This window comes from Equus przewalskii, chromosome 28 (genome assembly GCF_037783145.1).
Source record: "Equus przewalskii isolate Varuska chromosome 28, EquPr2, whole genome shotgun sequence".
NCBI classification, from domain to species: Eukaryota; Metazoa; Chordata; class Mammalia; order Perissodactyla; family Equidae; genus Equus; species Equus przewalskii.
Window position 1 is genome coordinate 623,671 of NC_091858.1, and position 21,926 is coordinate 645,596.

At 39.4% G+C, this 21,926-nt stretch overlaps 1 protein-coding gene across 1 annotated transcript; it reads left to right on the forward strand.

Annotated features, from left to right (window-relative positions):
* The first annotated feature begins 1,062 nt into the window (after positions 1–1,062).
* LOC103540532 (arylamine N-acetyltransferase 1) lies at positions 1,063–18,366 on the forward strand. The gene is made up of 2 exons (XM_008507134.2): positions 1,063–1,194; positions 16,368–18,366. Exon 2 carries the CDS (start codon positions 16,374–16,376, stop codon positions 17,244–17,246), a length of 873 nt encoding a protein of 290 aa, XP_008505356.1. The 5' UTR covers positions 1,063–1,194; positions 16,368–16,373; the 3' UTR covers positions 17,247–18,366.
* Positions 18,367–21,926: the final 3,560 nt, after the last annotated feature.

Below are 21,926 nucleotides of genomic sequence, written 5' to 3' on the forward strand. Positions count from 1 at the left end.
GTAGTGTTTGTAGCAACCAGGAGTTGGAGGCAACCTAAGTGTCCTTCACCAGTGGTACTGACAGGTTAAGTGGTCTTAGGTTTGTTTCCTCTAAACTAGACCCTGAGATGAGGATTTGCATTCAAATAGCTTATTTGAGAGATGATTTAAGGAAGCACCAGTATGGGAGTGGGAGAGTGAGACAAAGGCAGCTTGAGAGTCAGTAAAGAGTACATTATTGGCAGGTTACCTCTGTGGACAAAGGGAGCATAATCCCACGGGAGAACACTGGGAGGCAGTGTTGTCCATGCCCAGAGTAATCTCACCAGAGTGGGTAGGACACGAGGTATTTATCCTCCAACTCCCATATTGCTGGGCTGAGATGTAGCCCCAGGGCATTAAATTGCAGGTCCATCTATCCTGTCCAAGCACAGGCCAAGAGAAAGCCTTCCCAAGTTTGTGCAGTAGGACATCAAGGGCACTAGAACTGTTAGTGCCAAAGGGAGAGCACAAGGCAACAATTGTGTCATGCAGACAGGTTCTAAAATATAGTGCAGAGGAAAATGCATAAGAAACAGCAAGAGCTATAGACCAGTATCATTAACATAAATTAACAACACAAGCAGAAACAAAACCACATTACATATGTCACACTCATACCATATATGTGGACACATTACAGACACATGACACAGTGCCTTTGGGTGGAGTGGTAAATGGAACTGAAGATGGGGGTCAAAGGACAAAAATAGAAACTGAGGGGGCTCAGAAATTGATGAATAAAGGGTGTCATAATCTGGGGAGAGTGATTTGAAACATCCATCTTCATCAGCTTCCTCTCAGTTAATGGGTCTGCTTTTCCTGGACCCCCTCAAAACCCTCACCTCTCACATTCCACACAAGACGTCTAGATTCAAGCTCCCTAAGAGCAGGAACTGTGTCCAGTACAAGGTCATACACCCCCACGGCCTGTGGCTGGACTCCTCTGATAATGCAGCTCTCCGCTCTTTTTCAGTGAATAGATTTGAATAAGAGGTGCACAAGGACAACCAAGCCCCCATGACTACATTTCCCAGAGATCCCCGGGTGATTAAAGCTCCACTCCTCTGGGGGTGGAGCTGTGTGGGAAGCCAGTGAGGACACTTCCTGTGCTGCCCTGGAGGTGGGAGGACTGCAGTGAGCCTGGTTCCTGGTTGCGGGCCCTGGTGGAACTTGGTGAGTGACTTGTTTATGCTTTGAACTTGGATTAAATCCTATCTCAAATGTGGGTCCGGGAGACTAGATACTACACCAAGGCCAAATTTCAAGTCCCAAGGCGGTTCAGAATGTTTGGCTGATACTTACTTTGAATCCTTGCGCTAAAACTACTGTACAGCAGAATGCTGAAGATAACAGCCCTGTGATTCCAAATGTCTGGGTGAGAGTCACAGCCACACCACATCCCAGCTGTGAGACTTGGGCAGGTCACTCAGTGTCTCTAAGAGCCAGTGCTTCTGTCAGTAAACGGAGCTATAAGAGAGCTTCCTTAAAAGGGTGGTTGTGAGGATTGAAGAGGGTATAAAAGATAGCTGATGTGTCTATGTGTGTTTCAGGGAGCAGGATTTCCCTCTTGGATAATTGAAACAGTGTGTCCACCTCCTCTGTCCCCATCTGAGTGTGTCCCAATGGGCCCAGTTAGTCCTGCAGGCAACAAGTTCATAACAATTCCCACTCCTCCTGCACTAGCTGATCAGAAATTCTCTAATGACCTCAAATGTTCAGGGGGACTGGGTTACATCATCTGCTGTGTTTAAGGGAATTCCCAGGGCGGGTCTCATCGTGCAGGAAGGAGGCATAGTGGGGAAGATCTCCAGGAGCCACAAATGACAGAAGTAAGCTCCTTCACTGTCAGGCAGACTGAGGACTCCACTCTCAGAGCACAGATGTGCAGAATTCCGTAGGAGAGAGAGGCCTGCGAGGAAGACAGCCACAGGAGCAAGGGGCCTGCGTGCTCTCGCTGTGGACGTTGCTCCTGTGCCCCGTATGATGCCCACAATAGCACGCCTATTGGCTCTTTTTTGATTAACTGCTGTTTCCCTCCCCAGGTTCCTCATTTTACTTTCTCAGTCACAAAACGGCTGACCCCACCCTCTCTCTCACAGGGAAGTTGTTAACTGTCTGTTAGCTGCACCCCACCCAGAGGCTTATTTTGTTTGCCCTTTCTGGGTTTAAAAACCCAGAGGCAACTTTAAAAATGGACAGATTTCACTCACAAGTCTGAGCTTCAGCTTCTCCTGAGGAGGGAACAAAGCCCACTCAGCACTTCCTGCTGCCAGGGCTCCTCCGCTGGCTTAGCTGTGACTGCTGCTTCCTTGGGGGGCTTTCGGGGTCTGCTCCATGAGCCCTCAGTGCACCAAGCACTGTTGAAGGACGGTCTGGGGGCATAGCTTGCCTGGCGACGTCTCCTTTTCCATCCAGAAAATTGCTGGGCCGGCCCTTGCCCCTGGGAGTGGGCTGGGATGTAGTGTCCTTGCAGTTTCCACAAAGCCAAGAGGAAAAGGGAGGGAAGGAAGTGGGGAGGGAAGAAAGAGGGAAGGTGGGGAGAGAAGGGGAAGGATAGGGAGAGGAAAAGAAAATAAAAACACACAGAAAGAAAAGCCACTAAGAAGTTCTCATTAAAATTCTTCTATCCAACTCAGCAGTTCTATTCTGAGTTTTGTACTCAAGAGACTGGAAAGCAGATACTGAAGAAAGTACTTGAACGTGAATGTTCAGAGCAGCACTATTCACAATAGCCAAAGGTGGGAACAACCCAAATGCCTGTCGAGGAATGAGGAGATCAACAACAAGGGTGGATCCATATCCTGGAATATTATTCAGTTGCAGAAAGGAATGAAGTATTAACACAGGTTACAATATAGATGCACCTTGAAAACGTGCCAAATGAAAGGAGCTAGCCACAAGGGGCCACATACTATATGATTACATTTCTATGAATTATCCAGAATAGTTAAATCCATAGAGACAGAAAGTAGAGTGGTGGTTGCCAGGGGCTGGAGGAAATGGGGAGTAACTGTTTAAAGGGTATGGGGTTTTATTCTGGGGTCATGAGATATTTCGGAACTAGACAGAAGTAAGTGGTGGTTGTACAAAATGGTGAATGTACTAAATGACACTTAAATGTTCACTTTAAAATGGTTAATTTGGGGCCAGCCCCATGGCCGAGCGGTTAAGTTCACATGCTCCACTTTGGCAGTCTGGGGTTCACCAATTCGGATCTTGGGCACAGACCTACCCACCACTCATCAAGCCATGCTGAAGCAGCATCCCACGTAGAAGAACTAGAAGGACTTACAACTAGGATATAAAACTATGTGCTGGGGCTTTGGAGAGAAGAAAAAAAAAGAGGAAGATTGGCAACAGATGTTAACTCAGGGCCAATCTTCCTCACCAAAGTAATAATAATAATAATAATAATACCTTTAAAAATGGTTAATTTTATGTTATTTGAATTTCACATCAATTTTTGAAAAGATCTATTCAGTAATACAAGGAATCCTCATGGTAGAGGTTGAAGATTCTACCTCAGTCCAAAGTGTATTTGTGCTGCTTGTAGCCTTGAGCATGAGGGCAGCATCTTATTCCCTCCCCGGGGTCCTCAATCTAGTTCCTCAAGCACAAAACAGTGGACTCCACTCTTCCCTCAAAAGGAAGCTTCTAACTGTGTCAACCTTCAAAAACAGAAACGCGTTTAAGAGGCAAATGTTTATTTGGGATAAAAGAATTGCAATTTGGGGAGCACAGAGTCAGGTAGAAACCCAAATAGTATCCCAGTTACACAGTGAAAGAGGAGGATTCTTATGGGGAAAGGACAGGGGTAATTACATGAAAAGAAGAGAGAAAAGACAAAAACTCTTGTATAGCTGTTCACAGTCTATGTTGTTCTTCAGCTGTACACAGCTGCTTTGCCGATTCTGTCCAGAAAGGGAGTCAGGGAGTGAGCAGGGAAAGAGTGTTTTGGTTTTAACTCCACATATGCTGGGTTTAATGTGGGGGAACCAATATCAGGGTTGGTATCAATTCCCCCCTATTTTATGTTAATCTCTCATTCTTGATGGATTTGGGGCGGCATCTGATCTAGCTACTTCCTGCTGAATTGGGGCATAGGTTGTTTCATCTCATTGAACCAGTCTTTTAATAAGGTGCTGATGCTGGTAGGCTCCCAAAGTTAGGCCTGTATCAGGTAAGTAGCCAGAGATTTAATAAGAGTTTTTCTAGAGAAATGAAAAGAGAAAAATAAGGTTAATGGTTGGAGCAAATTATAAACCAGTTCTTTTTTTTATTTTTATTTTTTTTTTAAGATTGGCACCTGGGCTAACAACTGTTGCCAATCTTTTTTTTTCCTGCTTTATCTCCCCAACCGCCCCCCGCCCCCATACAAAGCTGTATATCTTAGTTGCAGGTCCTTCTAGTTGTGGGATGTGGGACGCCGCCTCAACCTGGCCTGACGAGTGGTGCCATGTCCGCACCCAGGATCCGAGCCCTGGGCCACCGCAGCAGAGCACATGAACTTAACCACCCTGCCATGGAGCCGGCCCCTATAAGCCAGTTCTTGAGCCAGGGGGCAGCCACTCAAGATTCCTAGAAGTCAGGGTCGAAGCATCTTTTTCAGTTTGAAATATCTCTGATGGTGTCATCGGGCACTCAGGTAGCTTTCTGAGTGGCTTACACAGCAGCAGGCGTGAATCTCTCTTAAGTTTACATCAAGTCCTCCAGCTTTAGTTTGCAAGGTTTCAGGGGGAAAACAAAAGGCAGGTTTAGTTTTCAGTGACTCCAAATGCAAATGATGGGAAAAAACCTGAAAATGTTAATTTGGAGGTTTGTAGCCAGATATTTCAGGAGACTAAAACAATTCAGGATCCAGTCCAGTTAACAGGTGTAACAAAAAATCTTAAAGACAATTGACAGAACCAAAATCTAATATCCACAAATGTGTATTATAGTTTTTATTGAAACATAATCTTTCTCTCTAAAATCACCCTCAATTTCACTGGACATAGCCAAGTTAAGACTAACTTGTTTGTAAAGTAAGTCTAGTTTTAATAAATTTGGCATAATTATTTACATAAGTACAGCAAGAATAGTAATTGATTATATAGGCTCTTTCAAATCTGCTTTGCTGGAACCACATAAGGAATCTCTGGTTTAACTTCAAAGGCCTCTCATGGCCAGGAAAGCCAGACCAAGAACTTGTCATCAGATTCTGCCTTCTGTACCTACTGATTTGGATGAATCCCTCTCTTCGTGAGGTTCCCCAAAATACTGAGGTTCCTTGTACCTGCCAGGGGGGCGACATCCTTTGCTCAACCTTACCAGGTCACTGGAAACCCATAAGAATGGTACCAGGCCAATATTTTGAAGTGAGTTTATTCCAGAATGTCAACCTTCATTCCTCAAAAGTTGCCTAGTCATATCCGAGTCTGTATGTTTTTCTCAAATATGACATTCTAGTCAAAGCCTAGGTAATATAACTAGTGTTTACAATTGTGTCCTGTTATAAGAAGAACAAATTCTTATTGGACTTATGCAAAAAACCATATTGCCATGAGAATAAGAATACTTACTTATCAGGAGTTTTTACATTTTTCTAGGGCTCAGATAGGGAGAAAAAGGTAAATGCCTTAATTTTGTCTTTAAATTGCTATAAATACAGTTCCTTAAGAGAATAAAGTTTTCTTAAAACTGGAAAAAACAAAACATCAAAAATCAGCAATATCTCAATGAAAAAGCCATAAAAATTATAATCATCCCTATTGGTTTATTCAGTCCTGTGTAATTGGTTCTCGATCTTAATCTTAGCAGTTTCATGAAGTCGTCAGTTTTTCTGTTAGAGTTCTGTAATTTCTTACCCAGTGCAGTTTTATAATCTGAAAGTTTATTGGAACCTGTACTCTAGAGTAAGCACCAGAGTCCTTTCCATGAATTTTGCTAAAGATGAAACATATTTTCAAAAACATCAAACAACTGTCTGTAAATAACAAAACATCTAAAAGTGGCAATTTACAAAGATGTTGGACCATCTCTGTGATGTACAACATTTTGAGATAATAACCAGAATTATGGCTGACAATCAGAACAAATCAGAATTTTAGGTAATTTAAAAAATATTTATATCAATAACATTCATTTACATAATACCACTTAAGAAAGTTTATCATTACTTATTTGACAATGCTTCCCATATAGTCTAATATGTCAAACAAGCCTAATTAGTTTAGCATTTTTTCTTAGAGGAAGAGAGCAAATCTCTCCAAGAAGTCTCAGGGTCCCTCTGAAAATCCCCAGAGAAACTTTCCTTCCTCCTCCAGATCAAAAGAAAGCTTTTATTCTTGAATAAAACTTGAATATTTGTGTTGGAGGGAGCTTGTCAAAAATATTAAAAGCTTTAAAACTTTTTTTCAGACAGGAAACAAAAGTCACTGCGAAACCATGTTCGGGTATCTATTCAAAGTGATGACAGAAACAGACAAGGGGAAACGGAGTTAAAATAGTAAAAACAGACCTTTTTATAATCTTTTTATCAAGCGAAGATTAAAAGTCTAGGAAAATTATCCTTTTAAGAAAGAGGAAACCAAGTTTTAATTTTGTACCAGTTTACTTTTGATACTGAAACTTATGTACTTAACAAATTTATTTTAACCTCGGAAAACTTGACCATGCACAAAATTCCACAGGGTTTTACTTTCACAAAACTTTGGTTACTTTTTCTACATTCAGAATTTGTCCCGGTACTTTAGGACAAATTTATCTTTCTTAACTCAAGAAACAAAAATATTTCCATTCTTTATACCTTTTCTACTGAAAACATATATTTTACATTCCTTGTATACAGACCTTTTAGAAATATGTGTTTTCTCATAGAAAATTCCTCAGCATACGTAAAACATGGGTTTAATGTGGGGGAACCAATATCAAGGTCAGTATCAAGTTCTCTTATTCAAAATCACCAGTTGTCTTTTGTTAGATTGCCTTTGACTGTTTTCTGTTTCTGTTAGCTTCTCTCTGTTTATTGGCTTTATCTTTTCATTGACCATTACTATGAGTATTAAATTTTTCTTCTACATAAGTAGTTTGATATTATGCTGTATCTATACAGTCCCTTTCTATTTACAATTGATTATGTATTGGTCTTGTTTTTGTTCTTAATTAGTTTCCTAAGGTCTGAAATCTTTTCTTCCATAAAATTTTATTATTTTATCACTTCTTTTTTTGATTTTTTTAATTCTTTTTTATTTTTTATTATTTGAGTCCATAATAGTTTACATCATTGTGAAATTTCAGTTGTACATTATTTCTTGTCTGTCACTACATAGGTACTCCCCTTCACCCCCTGTGCCCACCCTCCACCACCCTTCCCTTGGTAACCACTGAACTGTTTTCTTTGTCCATGTGCTTGTTCATATGCCACATATGAGCGAAATCATCTGGTGTTTGTCTTTCTCAGCCTGGCTTATTTTGGTTAGCATAATTCCTTCCAGATCCTTCCTTGTTGTTGCAAATGGGATGAATTTGTCTTTTTTTTCTGGCTGAGTAGTATTCCATTATATATATATACTACATCTTCTTTAGCCAATCATTGGTTGAGGGGCACTTGGATTATTTCCATGTCTTGGCTATTCTAGATAGTGCTACAACGAACATAGGGGTGCTTATGTTACTTTGGATTGTTGATTTAAAATTGGGTAGATACCCAGAAGTGGGACAGCTTGGTCATATGGTAGTTCTATTTTTACTTTTTTAAGGAATCTCTATACTGTTTTCCATAGTGGCTGCACCAGTTTGCATTCCCACCAGCAATGTATGAATGTTCCCTTCTCTCCACACCCTCTCCAACATTTATTATTTTTGGTCTTAGTGATTACAGCTATTCTAACGGGTGTAAGGCGCTATCTTGGTGCAGTTTTGATTTGCATTGCCCTGATGATTAGTGATGTTGAACATCTTTACATGTGTTTATTGGCTATCTGTATATCTTCTTTGGAAAAATGTCTATCTGCTGCCCATTTTTTGATCGGGCTGTTTGTTTTGTTGTTGTTCAGTTTTGTGAGTTCCTTATATATTACGGAGATTAACCCCTTATTCGATATATGATTTACAAAAATTTTCTCCCAATTGGTGCATTGTCTTTTGGTTTTGATCCTAGTTTCTTTGGCCTTAGAGAAGCTCATTAGTCTGATGAACTCCCATTTGTTTATTTTTCTTTTGTTTCCCTTATTTGAGAAGGCATGGTATTCGAAAAGATCCTTTTAAGTTCAATGTCAAAGAGTGTACTACCTATATTATCTTCCAGGAGTTTTATGGTTTCAGGGCATATCTTCAAGTCTTTGATCCATTTTGAGTTTATTTTTGTGTATGGCATGAGATCATAGTCTATTTTCATTCTTTTGCACGTGGCTGTCCAGTTTTCCCAACACCATTTCTTGAAGAGACTGTCTTTTCTTCATGGTATGTTCTTGGCACCTTTGTTGAATATTAGCTGTCCGTATGTGTGCGGTTTTATTTATGGGCTTTCAGTTCTGTTCCATTGATCTGTGTGCCTGTTTTTGTACCTGTACCATGCTGTTTTGATCACTATGGCTTTGTAGTACATTTTGAAGCCAGGGATTGTGATGCCTCCAGCTTTGTTCTTTTTTCTCGGGATTGCCTTAGCAATTCAGGGTCTTTCATTGCCCCATATGAATTTTAAGATTCTTTGCTCTATTTCCGTGAAGAGTATCATTGAGATTCTGATTGGGATTGCATTGAATCTGTAGATTGCTTTGGGTAGTATGGACATTTTAACTATGTTTATTCTTCCAATCCACGTGCATGAAATCTCTTTCCATATCTTTTGTCACTGTCTATTTCTTTCAATAATGTCTTTTAGTTTTCATTGTATAAGTCTTTTGCCTCCTTAGTTAAATTTATTTGTAGGTACTTTATTCTATTTTTTGCTATTGTAAATGGAATTGTATTCTTGAATTCTCTTTCTGTAGGTTCGTTATTAGAGCACAGAAATGCAACTGATTTTTGTAAGTTGATTTTGTACCCTGCAACTTTACTGGAGTTGTTAATTATTTCTAATAGTTTTCCAATGAATTCTTTGGGGTTTCTATATATAAGATCATGTTGTCTGCAAACAGCAAGAGTTTCACTCCCTATTTGGATTCCTTTTATTCCTTTCTCTTGCCTAATTGTTATGGCCGAAACCTCCAGTACTATGTTGAATAAGAGTAGTGATAGTGGGCATCCTTGTCTTGTTCCTGTTCTCACAGGGATGGTGTTCAGTTTTTCCTCATTGAGTATGATGTTGGCTATGAGTTTGTCACATATTGCCTTTATTATGTTGAGGTAGTTTCCTTCTATGCCCATTTTGTTCAGAATTTTTATCATAAATGGCTGTTGGGTCTTTTCAAATGCTTTCTCTGCATCTATTGAGATGATCATGTGGTGTTTATTCCTCATTTTTGTTAATGTGGTGTATCACACTGATTGATTTGCAGATGCTGAACCATCCCTGTGCCCCTGGAATAAATCCCACTTGATCATGATGTATGATCTCTTCGATGTATTGCTGTATTCGGGTTGCCAATATTTTGTTGAGGATTTTTGCATCTATGTTCATCAGTGATATTTGCCTGTAGTTTTCCTGTTTTGTGCTGTCCTTATCAGGCTTTGGTATCACAGTGATGTTGGCCTTGTAGAATGTGTTAGCAAGCATTCCATCTTCCCTAATTTTTTGGAATAGCTTGAGAAGGATAGGTATTAAATCCTCTCTGAAAGTTTGGTAAAATTCCCCAGGAAAGCCGTCTGGTCCTGGGTTTTTATTCTTTGGGATGCTTTTGATTACTGTTTCAATCTCTTTGCTGATAATTGGTCTATTCAGATTGTCTGTTTCTTCTTGATTCAGCTTTGGGAGGTTGTAAGAGTCTAAGAATTTGTCCATTTCCTCTAGATTGTCCATTTTGTTGTTATTTTTCATAGTATTCTCTTACAATATGTTGTATTTATGTGGTTTCCATTGTAATTTCTACTCTTTCATTTCTAATTTTATTTATCTGAGCTCTCTCTCTTTTTTCTTTGTAAGTCTGGTTAGGGGTTTGTCAATTTTATTTATCTTCTTTAAGAACCAGCTTTTTGTTTCATTGATCCTTTCTACTGCCTTTTTTGTTTCAATAGCATTTATTTCTGCTCTGATTTTTATTATTTCTCTCCTACTGACTTTGGGCTTTGTTTGTTCTTATTTTTCTAATTCAATTAGGTGTAGTTTGAGATTGCTTATTTGATTTTTTTCTTGTTTGTTAAGGGTTTTTTCTTGTTTGTTATTGCAATGAATTTCCCTCTTAATATGGCTTTTTCTGCATCCCACATGAGTTGTTGTGGTATGTTTTCATTTTAATTCGTCTCCAGATATTTTTTTATTTCTCCTTTAATTCCTTCAATGATCCTTTGCTCATTCAATAACATGTTGTTTAGTCTCCACATCTTTGTCCTTTTCTCAACTCTTTTCTTGTAATTAATTTCTATCTGTATAGCATTGTGATCAGAAAAGATGCTTGTTATTACTTGAATTTTCTTAAATTTATTGAGGCTTGCCTTGTTTTCCAACATATGGTATATTCTTGAGAATGTTCCATGCTCACTTGAGAATGTGTATTCTGCTGGTTTTGGATGGAATGTTCTATATGTGTCTATTAAGTCCATCTGGTCTAGGTTTTCATTTAATTCCACTGTTTCCTTGTTGATTTTCTGTCTGGATGATCTATCCATTGACATATGTGGAGTGTTGAGGTCCCCTACTATTATTGTCTTATTATTAATGCTTCTTTTAGGTTTGTTAACAGTTGCTTGATGAAGTTTGGTGCTCCTGTGTTTGGTGCATAGGTATTTATAACTGTTATTCTTGATGGAGTGTCCCTTTGATCACTATATATTGCCCTCTTTGTCTCTCTTTACCTGTCTTATCTTGAAGTGTACTTTGCCTGATATCAGTATTGTGACACCTGCTTTCTTTTGTTTGCCATTAGCTTGGGGTATCATCTTCCATCCCTTCACTCTGAGCCTGTGTTTTTTGTTTGAGCTGAGATGCGTTTCCTGGAGGCAGCATGTTGTTGGATCTTGTTCTTTAATCCATCTCGCCACTCTGTATCTTTTTTTTTTTTTTTGAAGAATTCAATCCATTTACATTCACGGTGATTATCAATATATGAGGGCTTAATGCTGCCATTTTATCACTCATTTTCCAGTTCTCCTGCATTTCCTTTGTTTCTCGTCCTGTGTATTTTGGTCTACCAATCGACTTATGTAGTTTTTTATGTTTCATTTCTTTATTTTCTCCTTATTTATTATTTGTGTCTCTGTTCTGCTTTTTTGCTTAGTGGTTACCCTGAGGTTTGTATTCAAGATCTCATGGATAAGATAATCCCTTTTCTGATGGCCTCTAATTTCCTTAGACTAAACAGATTCAGTCCCTCTCCTCTTCCCCTCGTAAGTTGTTTTTCTCACATCTTATTCCATCTTGTGTTATGGGTTTGTGGTTAAAATGACAAGATTATCTTTCTTTTTGGTGTTTTCTTTCCCTTTAGCTTAATGCTATACTTGAGTATTTGCTATCCTGCTCTGATTCTGTCTACCTATTTATCTCCTTACTCTGTGGTTTGTAACCCTTTTCTCCCTTTTTTTTTTCAGATATGAGGGCCTTCTTGAGGCTTTCTTGTAGGGGGCATCTCATGGTTAAGAACTCTCTTAGCCTATGTTTGTCTGGGAAAGTTTTTATTTCTCCATTATATCTGAAGGATATTTTCGCTGGGTAGAGTATTCTTGGCTGAAAGTTTTTTTCCTTCAATGATTTGAATATGTCATTCCAGTCTCTCCTAGCCTGTGAGGTTTCTGAAGAGAAATCCACTGAAAGTCTGATGGGGGTTCCTTTGTAGGTAATTTTCTTCTGCCTTCCTGCCCTTAGTATCCTTTCTTTGTCATTCAGTTTTGCCAGTTTCACTACTAGATGCCTTGCAGTATGTCTTTTTACACTGACATATTTAGGAGATCTGGCAGCCTCTTCCACAAGAATTTCCTTCCCTAGATTTGGGAAGTTCTCTGCTATTATTTCTTTGAACAAGCTTTCTACTCCATTCTCCTTCTCTTCTCCTTCTTGAATACCTATAATTCTTATGTTGTTTTTCCTAATTGAGTCAGATATTCCTTGGAGACTTTCTTCATTTCTTTTTAGTCTTAGTTCTCTCTGCTCCTATATCTGGAACATTTCAATATGTCTATCTTTGATTATGCTAATACGCTCCCCTATGGTGTCTGCTTGAGTGTTCAGGGAATCCATATTTTGTTTTATTTCTTGTATTGTGTCTTTCATGTCTAATGTTTCTGAGTGATTCTTCTTTATAGTTTCAATCTCTTTTGTGAAGTAGCACCCGAACTCATTGAATTGTTTCTCTACATTCTCTTTTACGTCACCAAGTTTTTTGATGATAGCTGTTTTGAATTCTTTGTCATTTAGATTACATATTTCTGCATGCTCAGGACTGTTTTCTGGGTTCTTGCCATTTTCTCTCTGGTCTGGAGATCTAATATAGTGTTTGATATTGCTAAAGGCTCTGTTTTTTTTTTTTGCATCCTGCTGTTATTAGGTCCCAGTTACCACCTATCACCACTGGGTGGGGGGTCAAGAGCCCTGTATTCTAAGCCCTCTGCCTTCAGCCGAAATCCCAGGGGCTGGAGGTGCACTGAGTGGATGGGGAGAGGGGTGCTTTCTACTGTGTGCTCTTGGGGTTTTCCCCTTCTGCTCTCCTAGGGTGTTGGCTTGATGAGGTCACCCCGGTAAAACCTTTCACCCTGGTAGAGGGCTTCCCTCTAGACTGCACAGCCCCTTGGGAGTGCTTGATGTTCCTGCAAATGAACATCCCCTCCCCCGTTCCTTCCCTCTCAGAGGCCTCCCACTGTCTGATTCACAGGCTTTAGGGGAGGGAGCAAAGATTTCTCTTACCCCAGTCCAGCTCTGAGGGGGGCTCCAGCCTCTCTGCCCTTTGTCATATGGCTGCATGGATCTGTCCAACATTTTTTGTGCTGTTTGGATGTCCTCTGTTGGAGTATGGACTTTTGTTGTTGTATATTGGAGGGGGAAGGCTTCTGAGAGGCCTCACTTTGCCCTGATGCTGACATCACTCCTCATTTTTTGACTGTTATGAGTCCATTTTAAATGCGCTATCACTCCAAGGGATAGAAATTCTGTAAAGAATTTCTTTCCATTGTTCAGTTTACTTTCTTCATGAGTTTGATGTACTTTATTTGCCTATCTTTTGCATATTATGCCCTTCTCTTCTAATTCCAACCTCATGGCATATTTGCATTCTGTTTTTTCATCGTATTCATGCATGTATAGCTCTGTCTCCACCTTCTATTTGTTTCTTGAATCTAATGTGACTGGTGAGATGTCTGGCTGGGGTGGGGCTTGGACTCCTTAATCTTTTCATTGGAGATGAGGGAAGATGAATATGACAGAAGACACTTTGATGGTTGATCTTCTATATATCGGTCATTCTTCCTTTCTGGTGACACCACACATTAAGAACATTGCCTTATTTTTCTGCCCCAATATCACCAATTATACTTTACACCTAAAGAATGACCAGGTGCTACCATTACATACTGGTCTTTGCTGTGTTTCATAAATCATCTAGTAGTAATGAGGGGCATGGAATGTGGTTCACCCCCTGCTTGCTGATCCCATGGCAACTAATCATCTATCTGGTTTCTTCTGAGACCCCCTCCTCTTGGCTTCCACAATTGCCAGACTTAGACCCCTTCAGTATTTCTCCCATCTCCATCAGGTATAAGATCTACACCCTCCCTATGCAACTCAGATGTTCACTTTGCTTTGCAGTCTTTGCCTTCTATTTTATGCTTTTTTGGGATTTTTCATAATTTATGGTCCACCAAACTACCTTTTTGTTTTTAAGGAAGGTCACATTATATGTTTCACTATCTTTTCTATTATTTCTAGAGTTTGGGCCAGGAAAAAGAAATTTCTAAGTTTTCTGAACTAAAACTGAAAATCAGCCTACTTACAATTTTCTTAGAAAGGTATTAAGTGACTTTCTGAGAGTTCTCAGGAGACTCTCTGAGTGCATTCACTCTGTCTCCATTGAATGTTCTCTTACATTTATCATCAAGCTGAAAGGAAAGATTATATCACTGCACGGAGATGCTACAAATCAATACATAAAGCTACTAAAGTTTTCAGTCAGCTATTTTCCTGGCAACTACTTTCGCAGGGCTTCCAGCATTTTACCTTGAATCACAACTTTAGTGATACATAATTTCTTATGTTTAGTCACAGAATACTCAAGTACTGTTTGGTTACAACAGGTTGTTTGCATCCAGACCCCTATTAGACACTGACTTTTTTTGAATGGGACTGCAGTTACTAAATTCTAACTCAACATTATATCTTTAAAAAAAAAAAAAAGAAGAGAAAGGAAAAATGAGGAAAGCAAACACTTGAAAGCAAATTATAACATTTAAAAAGAAATATAAAACAATTTCCTAGTAGAAGGACTAATGGTCTAACCAAGAATCAAAGAGCCAGGCTATTAACCTCCTGATTCCTTTTTGATCCACTTTCACCTCACAAATCTTTTCTACATGGGATTTAATAAAACAAGAGCTTTTTGTCTTTTTTTCTGGCTTCCTTTACCAGAAGGTCAAGAGATAACTTAAGATTTGATTCAGGTCTTATCTTGTCTTCCCTTCTGCTTTTCATTCCTTAACTTGATAAATTCTTTGTTGACATTATTTTTCCGCCAACTCTCCCAATAGCTTTGAGAAAAAATCCTGCCAGCTCCTAGTCCTACAGCAGAAAGTGTCTGCTTAGGTTTCAGCAAAATCCCTCAATAGAGTCTCATTGACTGTACTTGGGTCACATGCCACCCGTGAGCAAAGCACTGGTCGTAGACCATATGTGCTTTGAATTGCTCCTACCTGGATCACATGTCAATTCATTCAGCTCAGTATGTCCAGCTCATTCTCCATACAATAGTCAGAAATATCAATTTGATTATGCTATATTTTGCCTAAACTGCATCCTTCCTCTCCTGCCTGTCTGACAATGATTTCTCATCTCACAGTAAAAGCCAAAAGGCCAGCATCGCCTGTAAGCCCTCTGTCACCTGTTTGATCTCATCTCAATCCACACTCCCTCTCACATGCTCCACTCCAGTCACCCTGGTTTCCTTGATGTTCCCTGAACACTGTAGGCAGGTTCCATTTTAAGGCTTTTTTACGTTCTATTCCTTATGCCCAAAGGGTCTCCCCCCGCCACCCCCACGATGTGGACCTGGCTCATTCTCTCACAGCCTTAAAGTCAAAGTGAGACTCTCTTTGACCACATTATTTAAAATTGAAACTCGCTCTGTGCACATTCCATCTGCTTTTTTTGCTTTAGTTTTCCCAGAGCACTTATCACAATCTAAGAAATTGCATGTTTTATTTATTTATTCAGTTCACTCTGTGTCATCTCAATCCTGGCTAAAATGTAAGATTTCCAAGGGCAAGCAAGCCCTAGATCAATAGTAAATACATAGTAGATTTTCAATAAACTTTAAAAAGAAATTTTTTTTTGAGGAAGATTAGCTCTGAGCTAACATTTGTTGTCAATCCTCCTCTTTTTGCTGAGGAAGATTGGCTCTAAGCTAACATCTGTGCCCATCTTCCTCTATTTTATATATGGGATGCCTGCCACAGGCATGGCTTGATAAGCAGTGTGTGGGTCCGCACCTGGAATCCAAACTGGTAAACCCCAGGCCACCGAAGCAGAACATGTGAACTTAACTGCTGTGCCACCAGGCCAGACCCTTCAGTAAACTATTTATTCAATGAATCAATAAATCAATGCATGAATGATTGTAAATTTGAATGCAGAACTTTGGGTAAGATTCAGCTAAAAGGGAAAAGGGGTCAGGTACCATGAATTTATTACATAATTCTCCTGTTTATATTAAGAACTGTTTATAAACCCTATTTTAATTGATACAACTTGAACCTTTTTTATTCATCCCCAAAAATACTACATGTTAGCTGTTTATCATTTTGCTCATCACTTAATCTGGATTTCCAACTTCTCATGCTTAAAACATAGAAGTGATAATACCTTTCTTACAGGATTACTGAAACTATTAAATGAGCTTATGTATGTGAAACAATTAATACAATAAAAGCACTAAACAAAAGACGATTACAGATGTGTATAACTATTGTCTGTATTTACTTATTTAAAATACATTAGTTACAATTTGGCCAATCAAAGGAATTCAAGTACAAAAGTAATACTATTTGTATTTGTTTTGTTTTCCTTGCCTTAGGGCATCATGGACATTGAAGCATATTTTAAAAGAATCGGTTATGAGAACTCTAAGATCAAATTGGACTTGGAAACATTAACTGACATTCTTCAGCACCATATCCGAGCCATTCCCTTTGAGAACCTTAACATCCATTGTGGGGAACCCATGGAATTGGGTTTGGAGGAGGTTTTTAATCAAGTTGTGAGGAGGAACCGGGGTGGATGGTGTCTCCAGGTCAATCATCTTCTGTACTGGGCTCTGACCACAATAGGTTTTGAGACCACCATATTAGGAGGGTATGTCTACAACCCTACAGCCAACAAATACAGCAATCGTATGATTCACCTTCTGCTGAAGGTGACCATTGATGGCAGGAACTACATAGCTGATGCTGGGTTTGGACGCTCTTACCAGATGTGGCAGCCTATGGAGTTAACTTCTGGGCAGGATCAGCCTCAGGTGCCTTGCATCTTTCGCTTGACAGAAGAGAGAGGAATCTGGTACCTGGACCAAATGAGAAGAGAACAGTACATTCCAAACCAAGAATTTCTTAATTCTGATCTCCTGGAAAAGAATAAATACAGAAAAATCTACAACTTTACCCTTGAACCTCGCACAATAGAAGATTTTGAGTCTGTGAATACATACCTTCAGATATCTCCAGCATCTGTGTTCACAAGCAAGTCATTTTGTTCCTTGCAGACCCCAGAAGGGGTTCACTGTTTGGTGGGCTTCACTCTCACCTATAGGAAATTCAATTATAAAGACAACATGGATTTGGTGGAGTTTAAGACACTGAAGGAGGAAGAAGTAGAAGAAGAGCTGAAAAATATATTTAATATTTCCTTGGAGAGAAAGCTTATGCCCAAACATGGTGATCAATGTTTTACTATTTAGAGTAAGGCGTAAAAATGTCCTTCATTATTTCCTCATACTGACACTTTTTGTTATTAAAAATTTTAAGCACATACAAAACTACAGAGAATAAAAAAAAAAACAACCCTGTGTATTTATCACCCAGTTTACAGTTATCAACTGGTGGCCTAGCTATCATATTTCCTCAGTGCTCCCACATTATATTGAAGAAAATTCTAGACATAAAATCATTTCACCCTTAATAATGTGGGTATACACAATTAGATAACATTTTAAAGAAACAACCTCACTCCTTTTCAAAATTAATGATAGTAAAGATGTTTTAAGGATGGCCTATGGTTGTTTTGGGGGGAAATAGTGATTTGTGCTAGAAGACCCTCCACATTGGTTGAATGTTGAATTCGTAGAAAAGTTAACCATAGTTCAGTAAATAGAATATTGAGGAAGTTGTTTCCATTATTTTCAACTAGCATATATCCAATGTCCAATTTTTACAAGAATACCACATGTGTAACTTAGAATTTAGCGAAGAAGAATGAGACATGATATTTCTTCCAAATAACCTAATAGTTCTCAAGGCAAAGCTTAAGCCAGTACATAGTAACATGTGATTAAGTCACAAGAGGGTAACACAGCTAATAATTTCTTACATGGTACTTTTTGCAACCGCAGTCCTTCATGTACCATTTTATTAAATATGGGAACACTGAAATTTAGAATTTCCAAATTCCAGAATTGTCATTTATCTCTAAAAGTAATAATTACTGTGAATTTTAAAATACTTGTCTGTAAAAACTTGATGTCTAAAAAGTCTGTTAAAACATTGCTGGCTACTACAATGTCAATCACAAAGTTTTTGTTTGTCAGAGTTAGGATATGATGAGGCTAGGCTATTTTTCTGCGATGGTCTTTCTTGTCTCCCAGTTATGTTCTTTTATTTCCTTCCACATTTTGTCATAAGAGAAAGAGTATGAACTTCAAAGTATATAGATCTGAATTTAAATCCCGTGGACACTGGGCAAATTACTTGGTGAATCTATGGCTCCAATTCTTCGTATGTAAAATGGGGATGATACTTCTATAATTAAGCGCCAGACCTAGACTAAACTCTCAATAAATATTTGCTATATGGATGAATGAATGATGTCAGTAAATGTTTTTGATACTGAGTCAGCATCTGATAAGAGCTGTCTCATCTTGCTTTATTTCCCTCCCAAAGTGTAGTTTCTTCCATCTTGCTTTATTTCCCCCTGGCTTGAAACCCTGGTCCTGAAACTGCTCAATCTGTCTGCTTCTTCCTTGCTTAAATATTAATAGCACATCTAATGGCCCAAATTTGAGTATGGCTTTGTGCTGAAGAATCAGAATCTTTGTTTATCTATAACTCAGATTTCTGTTTATGAATTCCAGAATCAGGGCTATTATTTAAACTGCAGACTTATTCTTACACTATTTTCTCTCTTTGACTTGTGATTATCATAATAAGGTTAAGAGAAGAGCAGGGACTGGAATGGAGAAATGTTAGTTAAAAGAATAAATTACTTTGGATCATGAGTACTTCATGTACCGATGTAACAGTTGGGAGATACTGCTCAGGGTGGAGATCCTAGGGAGATGTGGATGTGAGACCTGACCTGAGTGAGAAGGAAGGATGAAAGATATATTTCAGTATTTGACAGCTTGCCATCTTCCTTACCTTAAATGATAGGCCTTGTTAAGCTCTGCTGCTACTTGCAGCAATGTCAGGTCACTTCTTTTTTTTTTTTTTTTTTAAAGATTTTATTTTTTTCCTTTTTCTCCCCAAAGCCCCCCGGTACATAGTTGTATATTCTTCGTTGTGGGTCGTTCTAGTTGTGGCCTGTGGGATGCTGCCTCAGTGTGGTTTGATGAGCAGTGCCATGTCTGCGCCCAGGATTCCAACTGACGAAACGCTGGGCCGCCTGCAGCGCAGCATGCGAACTTAACCACTCGGCCACGGGGCCCGCCCCCAGGTCACTTCTGCTACTCTTGGGCAGGAAGGATTTTCTCACATTCTGACTAAGACTATGCCAATGGAGGAGATGTTGGCAAGAGACACCAATCAGATTAAAAAAATGGCTTAAGTAGAAAGATGCAATTTTGTATAAATGAGCCAAGGAAGTCATATTGTACAATGAGTGTCCTGAAACCCAGTGTAATTGTTTTTCCTTGAATACATCTACCACACAGGAAAAAAAGGCAAAAATATATTGATTGAGACTCAGAGACATAAAATTTAGCTGCCAGATTGAAGAGTTTTTCTTCATTGTGCAGTATTAACTTTTCTCCAATGAAATCTAAATGAGTGGTCTCTATGGATTAGTGATTGTTGATCCAGTTACTACCGCTGCTTGACTAACTGCCCTGAAACTTAGTAGTTTGAAACAACCACTTTATTAAACTCACAGATTCTGTGGGTTTGGAACTAGGAAGGGCACAACTGCTCTCCAATGTCCAGTCTCAGCTGAGAGGACTCCAGTGGCTGGTGGTTTCTGATGGCTGCATGCTATAATCATCTAAAAGCATCTTCACTGACATGCATGGTGCTGGGTTGGGGCCACAGTGGGAGTGCCTACATGTGGCATCTCTATGTGGTCGGGGCTTCCTCACAGCATGCTGGCCTTAGGGCAGTCATTTCTTACATAGTGACTCAGAATTCTATGTATGAGGGTTCCAGCTTATAATGTGGAAGTTGAGTCACTTTTTTTTTAAATGTATTGTTTTTAGTTGAAGAGAAATTTACGTAACATAAAATTAACTATTTTCAAGTGAACAACCCATTGATATTTAGTACACTCACAATACTGTGCAACCACCACCTCTATCTAATTTCAAAGCATTTCATCATCCCAAAATAAAGCCCCATACCCATTGACCAGTTTGAATTACCTGTCATGACCTAGCATCAAAGTCACATAGCATCCTTTCTGCCACATTCTGTTGGTTATAAGCAAGTCACAAGTCCTCCTGGATTCAAGGGGAGAGAATTGGACTTCACTTCTTGATATGAAAACAGAAAAGCTCTTGATCATCTGGGATGGAAGATATTCTTATGGCCATCTTTGGAAAATAAAATCTGACAAAATCCACCTTCTTGTCATAAAAATTTACATTCCTTATACACGCAAAATACACTCTACTCATTCCGAAAATCCCCCAGATCTCCTCCGTTTATGGCATCAGGCTCAGGCTTGAAGCCCAGGATCGTGTCATCAAGTCTGGGTGCAGATGAGGCTCCTCAGGTGCAGTTTTGTGGGTACGACTCTTTGAGCACTATTCTTCTTGATCTGAACACTTGTGAGCTATTGGGACAAATTACCTTTCCTCCACATACCCAACACATGATAGTGAAACAAGCATAAAGTAACCACTGTGGCACTTCTATTCAAACAGGGGTAAACAAGGAACACACAGCAGTCCCTAGTCCATAACAGTTCTGAAATTCAGCTGGGCGCATGTGACCAGTTCCTTGATTAGAGCTCAGCCCTATTTCATGGGAGTTGTTTCCACAGTTCTTGCCTTTATTCTCTGGTCTCTTGGATTCACCATATGTCTCTACCATAATTTTCATGCACAGACCCCCCAAGAAACACCAAGAGACCCTAGACTCAAATGCAGTTTGATGACTGTAAGGATGAGTATAAGTATACACAACTAACTATGCATGCATTCATTAATATGGCAATGGGTTTTAGAAAGCAGTGTCCTGAGTTTGGGTACCCTGAAATAGGGCTATCTTCAACTTGTGGCCATAACCATGAGGTCAAGTGAGAAGGAGGAACTGGAATGGAAGAACGCTAGGTAAGAAAATAAGATTACTTGAGGGTGTGGAGGTTAGATGTAGCAATTTAAGACTTAGAGACTTGTGTGAAGGTAGATTATTTGGGAGTTGATACCAGGCAGGAGAGGGGACAGGAAAAGTCAATAAGAGGGTTCATTAAATTTGCTGCTATGGGCAGCAGGGGCTCAATGCCCCTAGGACTTACAAAGGAGCATATATGAATGCCTCCCATATTTTCCACCGAGGCACAAGAGGTAGGAGCGTTTATCCACTGGTTCCCATCTCCCATAGAGTGAGAGTTCCCCCTGAGGTATTACCTCCCCTGCATTTCCAAGCTCTGCATGAGTGAGCTCCTATGGGCATCCATTGGAGAAGCCCAATGGCAGGAAGCAAAATCACCCGGTATACATGTGAGATGAAACACTGTCAGCATTAAGTCATTGGAAGCCCACATTCTGGACGAGTGATTCAGCCAAAGCAGTTGTTGATGTGGGCTTGAGGGATGGGTACAGGCTGGGGATGGAATCCAGGGCCCCTCCAAATCACTCTGGGTTGTCAGAGCAGCCAAGCTTGGATTAAGATTCAGGCTTGGGACAAAAGTTTAACCTTTTTTTTGTCTCATGATTTGCAAACACTAGACACAAATGCAAATAAGAGAGAAACAAACACACAAAGAACCTATGGAACAAAAGAAAAGCTTTCATTCTTACAGCAGGAATGTGAACTGCTGAACAGGGACCTTCTATTTTCAGGACTTTAAGAAATAGCAAGTCCATATGCAGTTTTAGTAATCTCTAACAATATCCAGTGGCATTCCCTGTCAATAACCGTTGGTTGTTTTTTTTTTTCCTGGATGTTTTTGAGAATAACTGTGACAGTCATAGCTCAATCATTAGCATTAA

Excerpts from the sequence above, each read along its gene's own strand:
- LOC103540532 (XM_008507134.2), top strand. The coding sequence starts at position 16,374 with ATGGACATTGAAGCATATTTTAAAAGAATCGGTTATGAGAACTCTAAG.